This window comes from Raphanus sativus, chromosome 3 (genome assembly GCF_000801105.2).
Source record: "Raphanus sativus cultivar WK10039 chromosome 3, ASM80110v3, whole genome shotgun sequence".
NCBI classification, from domain to species: Eukaryota; Viridiplantae; Streptophyta; class Magnoliopsida; order Brassicales; family Brassicaceae; genus Raphanus; species Raphanus sativus.
Genome location: NC_079513.1, coordinates 3363341 through 3369461, shown reverse-complemented (window position 1 = coordinate 3369461; position 6121 = coordinate 3363341). Strand labels below are relative to the sequence as shown.

At 35.5% G+C, this 6121-nt stretch overlaps 1 protein-coding gene across 4 annotated transcripts; it reads right to left on the bottom strand.

Annotated features, from left to right (window-relative positions):
- Positions 1–2383: 2383 nt before the first annotated feature.
- On the bottom strand, positions 2384–5894 carry LOC108846210 (phospholipase D gamma 1-like). Of its 4 annotated transcripts, XM_057005109.1 has the most exons (11): positions 5357–5894; positions 4926–5272; positions 4705–4821; positions 4425–4622; positions 4079–4327; positions 3916–3984; positions 3673–3820; positions 3445–3593; positions 3160–3351; positions 2868–3065; positions 2384–2716 (listed from the first exon to the last, which is right to left on the bottom strand). In XM_057005109.1, exons 1-11 carry the CDS (start codon positions 5760–5762, stop codon positions 2408–2410), a joined length of 2382 nt encoding a protein of 793 aa, XP_056861089.1. In that variant the 5' UTR covers positions 5763–5894; the 3' UTR covers positions 2384–2407. The 4 variants fall into 4 exon arrangements, with proteins under 4 accessions (XP_056861089.1, XP_056861087.1, XP_056861088.1 ...); XM_057005107.1 differs by having other exon boundaries at positions 4926–5894; XM_057005108.1 differs by having other exon boundaries at positions 3181–3351; positions 4926–5894.
- Between the last annotated feature and the right edge of the window lie 227 nt (positions 5895–6121).

Sequence of the window (6121 nt, the reverse complement as noted above, 5' to 3'; positions counted from 1 at the left end):
ATCATACGCCTTGCTTATGTTCGTTTTGATAGCCATCGAGCAGCGAACACAAGCTCCCGAGGTGCGCAGATAGTGAAGGATCTCGTGAGTGATCAAGACATTGTCCGAGATTGCTCTGTTAGGGACGAAGGCCGACTGGTGGTGGGAGATAAGACTACCCAGAATGGGTTGTAATCTCTTCGTAAAGATCTTGGCGATAATCTTGTAGTAAGTGTTGCACAAATTGATTGGGCGGTAATCCGCCACCCATTTTGGACGGAGACCTTTCGGGATGAGTCGGACATGAGTTTCATTTTGTTGGCTGCTGAGGGAGCCATTCGCAAAGAAGGCTCGGATGTCCGTAGTCACATCATCCCCTATTATATCCCAAAAACTTTGGTAGAAGCCTGCGGAGAATCCATCCGGACCCGGAGCTTTATCGGTATGGATTGCAAAGACCTCAGCACTAATCTCCTGATCAGAAGGCAAAGCAATCAGGAGCTCGTTCATCTCCGGAGTAACTTTGGGGGTTATAGCTTCCTGGACAACTTAGAGTTAACCCGATGAGGAGGAGGCAAAGATATCCCTATAATACTCGGCTATAGTGTGAACTATCTGTTCTTCCTTATAGAACGCTTCTCCTGTAGAGTTTTCTATCACTGATAATATGTTTTGTGCTCTTCTTCCCTTAGTAACTGCGTGGAAGAAGCTTGAGTTGCGGTCACCGCCATTTAGACATTGGATTCGGATTTGTTGTCACCAGAATTATTCTTCCTCCTCATAGCATACTCCAAGCTTGGCTTTTAGGTCGTCAATGCTGGCTTGACCCGGATCAGATCGAGATAGCTCAACTTCAAGAGATATTTAAAGTTCAATCACCCGAGCCTGTGAAACTGCATTTTGCGCCTTGGACCAAGAAATCTTACGGCATATATTAGAGAAACTATTGCAAATACAATATGAGCAAAAATTAAAAAAAAAATCAGTATCATTTTATGTTATAATTATATTTATCTTTTATATAATGCTTAAATTTTACTTCTATTTATTAAAATAATAAAAAATATTTTTTATATATAAGAATTTATACTTTTGTTTTAGACATCTAACTTAAAAATTTATTTTTAACATTTAGGAAAATATGCTAATTCGATAAACTATTTTTATCAGTTAAGTATGTATTTGTTCTTCATGATCTGTTTGATTTTCATTTGTTTCTGTTTGATTTTGTATTTTCTATTTGATCTACGTGTTTTTTTATCTGCATACCATTCAAAACCTTGTCCACTTGTGGAAAAAGTTGTATATATTACACCCATATTAGGTTTTAATATTGCCTATATAAGTAATCATTGGTGAGATTTAGGTTAGATCGGATAATATCATGAGATACCAAAACAATTAATATCTTAAATTTCAAGATTTAGTTACTATTTTATATTATTTGATACCAAAATTTAATTAATATTCTCTAACAAAACGAATAATGTCTTCTCTTATAAAAATATGTCTTAAGAGATGTGAAACTTTAAAAAACTAACATCTTAAATTAATAAATTAAATAACATATTTATACAAAAATAAAATAGTTGATATATTTTCAAATTTTACAACTATGGCTATATATTTTTACGGTTGTAGTTTTTTTGGATTGTTCTTATCAAGGATGAAAATATAATAAAAATACAAGATATGTTGAACGAATATATTAACTCATTTATGTTACAGAAACATTAAAATGAATTTTTACCAATGTGAGGACGAGTTAAAATATGGTTATTAAAATAAAATACAATAACTTTTAATAATGATTATGCACTTTAATACAGGTTAAATCTAATATGACTAAAATATATATTTTACTATAGTGAAGGTCAAAATTTTTCAAGACCCAAAATTAGCATGCCTAAAACTTTAACTTAAAAAAAAAACTTTAACTTTTACTATACTAGATCATATTTACAAAATTAAATATATTATATAAAAATAATTAAAATATATAATTTATATGAAATTATGGTTTTCAGTTGAACAATTTTTTTGTCAACCATATGATAATTATGTGCTTTAAAAGTCAGATCAAAATCTAGTAAAATTTTATAAACTGCCACCTAATTACACTTCAAACCTTAATATAATTTAAGTGGCATATCTAACCATTAAACTGAAATTTATATTTTAAAAACTTCAATCCCGCTTACGTGTTCAGTACGTCAGAAATATGACAGCAACTGTTCATTTACAAATATAAGAAGATGATAGTGTGTCAATTATTTTCTAGAAAATATTCTTTCACAGGTAAGTGTGTGAATGCTATTTTGAAAAAAAAATTGACAAATCAACTGAAAAGACAGTAACATTGTAATGAACACAATTTACAGCTCATAAATTCAGAAACCCCACGTTTATATTAGATCATATTTTGGCACTACAAGGTAATTTCCAGATGATGAGGTTTCATTCCAGCCCATAAAACGTGCCCTATGATCTTGCCACCAACATCGTGGAATGTCTTGCATCCAGGAAGATAACTTACTTTGCCTGTTCTATCGACTTGAACTGGATACTTTAGAAGATGACTTGTCATCACTGTGACTTTCTCTGCTGCATACTGTCTCCAGTTGAGCTCACTCAAATGCCTAACTCGTCTCACACATTCCATGTTCTCTGGCTCCTCAAAACCTTGCTCTAGAAACCCTAGATGTTCTGCCCACAGCGACATTCTATATCCAAAGATCTGCAAGAAATGGGGTAATATGCAACGAAACCATGTTTTAGAAGAGATAAATATAAGAGTTATTATAGAGATCATGCAATATATCTTGCAGACCAACTCAAGAAGCCAAAGAAAGAAACTCTAATTGAAAACTCTTTGAAAGATTTATTACCTGACCACGTGGACGAGAGCCTTTCTTAGCCCATGAATGGTGTAGTTGATACCCTCCCATGGCGATTTCAGTGTCTCTAGTTCCTTCTAAGGATCGTTGGTTGATATTCGCAGAACCAATTAAGACAAACTCGTCGTCCACAACCATACCTTTGGAATGCACATATATCATGAATCTTCGACTCTTTAAAGCTTGTACCTGGATTATTTCGTTGTTTTAATGAGAAAAAAATGTCATTAGTTAAAGCTAAGATTTCAACAAGCGTCATGAACACACACACATATCTATATACCTGTGCGGCATTTGGCTTTACATTTTTCGTAGGTTGATTCCGAGAACTATGTTTGCTAACTGTTACATCAGCAGCCTCTCTGGTTCCAAGACAGAAAAAGTTCAAATAGTCTTGTGGCTCATATTGATCATCAAGTTCAGCTTCCACAAGTGCCGTGTAGATAGTTTGATACATCATTTGCATGGTTTTATACTGCATAGATGATGAAAAGATTTCAGTATTAAAGGATGCCAGATTGTTGTTCAAGTCAAATAATATTTAGCAAATTTTGGAAAAACTATTTACCTGCCAGTATAGAATGCTCTGCAAAAACATATGTGTTGGATCACCTTCTGGCCACATTGGAATGACAATATAAGCAGCAAACTTCTCCCTAGCTCTAATCTTACTAGCAATCTTAAGCGCGATTTCCATAGGGATTAGATTATTAGCACCTGCTTTTCAAGAAACTCTTTGTTATATATTATTGCATGCATTGACTAAATTGCCTGTAAAAGCTTAGAATTTTCTTACCGAGGTCCTTATGTGAACCCCAGTTGAATGATGATCCAAAAAAATATTGGTTTTCAATGTAAATGAAATGCTGAGCAGATCTTATGGCCTTAACATAAGCCGTGTGTATGCTCACGTCTATGAGTATATTCTTCCCACATCGAAGATTCTGTTCACATATTTATAATCAGTATATATTTTGTGTAGTAACATTGTTGGTGACTGACAAGGTTAAGACGGGAAATGAATCAGAGTTGTCCTTACCCTTCCACTATCCTCCTTTGGGTCCTTTGGAAATCCTTTTACTGAGGTTGAATCAATTGAACGGAAAACCTAAAGAAATGCAATTATTTAAATGCATCATATTTCTGATTAATCCTGTTGTCACCACCACATATGACTATAATGCATCACATTTCTTAATTACCTGAACATGCCAAGACTCTGGATCACTATCATTAGTAGAAGAAACTTCTGATAGTCCCATGATTTCAGGTATCATGTTAATCTTGAGCAAAGCATCATCAGAACAGGACCGATGTTTCCAAATTTTGTGCTGTTTCTTTAAAGCTTTTTCCCAGCGTTGTTCAAAATTAATAAGCAGGTCATATGCAGCTGGACCATCAATTTTGCTGTGTAGATCATGCCACGGTTGTCTTGGTCCATCAGCATTAGGCTAATATGAATAATTAAAAGATTATTTTCGTTTAAAAAAGAAAAAAAAAACAAAAGCAGTTGAAGAACAGTAGTATCTAAACTCCAAAAATGGTTACCACAAAATTTGGGCTATGGACGTCATCTTTATGGAGTGTCTTCAATGTCGTAAAGAGAGGATGGTTAGGAGTATCAAAACGTCCGTTGCACATGTCTAGCCCTCCAACAAACCCTACGATCTTTCTTCGGCCCTGACCTGCATCAGCATCTACGATCACAGTTTTTTGATGATGTGTGTAGATAGTTTCAACCTCCTGGTCATCACAATGAGGTTCATATGATTAAAGTATACATACAAGAGTTTAAGAATTGATGCAGTAATCATTGAGCATCTTACATTTTTTTTACGAAGCTGTGGTGACCTTCCCCACCAGATCTAGGACAAATAATCACTTGCACCGACGAGTTCTTGAAAAAATGACGAGTCTCCTCATCGCTTGTGTTCATAACTCCTTGCTGCGAGCATACAACAACGTTAAAAACAACAAAACCTATTGTTGCTTCATATTATAGAGAACGGCTTTTTTTTCCTCAATAGTTTATAAGAGTTAGGCACTTACTTTTATGTACTTTGGTAAGCTCCATGAAGATGGATCATTCCACACCAATAGCAAAACTCTAACACCTTCTTTAGATCTTGCTTTAAGCAAATCCCCTAATGTACCATCGGTCGGATCATTATTGCGACGAACCAGCCTAACCGGATGGTAAACTGACCAACCTGTGATATAAATCAACCTCCTCGCCTGTCTAATTGCATCAGCCATATCTTCCCAGCACTTTCCATGTATATACTGGATCCCACCATCGAGATCTACACTCGGAAGTGTCCCGTCTTCAACATGAGCATCTTGATATAGAGTAACCCTACCGCCTTTTCTCAAAGGGAAGTATGTACCCGGAACTCCTCCGCACTCATTACCAACACCCATTTGGTAAACTTTCATCATTTCAACTGGAGTGTATTGAATAGACAAACTCAACACAGCACCCTTTTTACATGGCTTCCCACTACTGTTAAGTATCGGAAACAACCCTTCGATCTTATTCCCTGAACACAACTCCTCGGTTGGGATTCCAACTTCTCCTATGAACTTGGCTCCAAATTTGTCACTGTCTTTTACCACAAACTTAACCTCCATAGCAGTATGAGCCACCGGTACATAGAAATGCTGCATCCACAGAGGATTCTCATTGTTGTCGATCACAAAAGTTGTGCCGATCTTTGCACCTGCGATAGAGACACTCACGAACGGATCACTTGTACTGTTCCTCTTATACATCCGGAACCGATCCATGTTAGGAAGATTTTTAGCCTCCTTAACACAAATTTCTAAGTTACCGTGTAACAGTTCCCCCCTCACAGAGCTCCAGGTACTTGACCCTTCCATTGACATTAGTCTTGGTTTAAAAACGAAAAGAAAAAAAAGACGTAGTTGGATCTAATCTTGAGCAAAGAAAAGTTTAGTGAGACCCTTTGAGATAAAGATTCAGACCCAAACCATGAACTATATATAGAGGAAGGGGACGTTGACTTGAGCACAACTATTGATATTTTAGAAAAGCATTGGGGCCAAGGAGTTTGAAAATTTCATTTTCAAGTTGGCCATAACTAACTTATATGCTACAACTTGAGGGAGGGTGTATTGGAATATGTGATACTTACTAATTAGATAAACATGAAATAAGAATATAAAAAAAAAAAAAAAAAAAAGAAATAAGAATATATCCTTGCCCTACTAGGTTTACCAATATA

What these genes read in the sequence shown, in the direction of transcription:
- LOC108846210 (XM_057005107.1), bottom strand. Translation starts at nt 5,762, where the DNA reads ATGTCAATGGAAGGGTCAAGTACCTGGAGCTCTGTGAGGGGGGAACTG. An exon ending in CAGAGTCTTGGCATGTTCAG is followed by an intron (nt 3,985 to 4,078) that starts GTAATTAAGAAA and finishes GCATTTCTTTAG; the next exon opens with GTTTTCCGTTCAATTGATTC. An exon ending in CAAAGGAGGATAGTGGAAGG is followed by an intron (nt 3,821 to 3,915) that starts GTAAGGACAACT and finishes ATATGTGAACAG; the next exon opens with AATCTTCGATGTGGGAAGAA.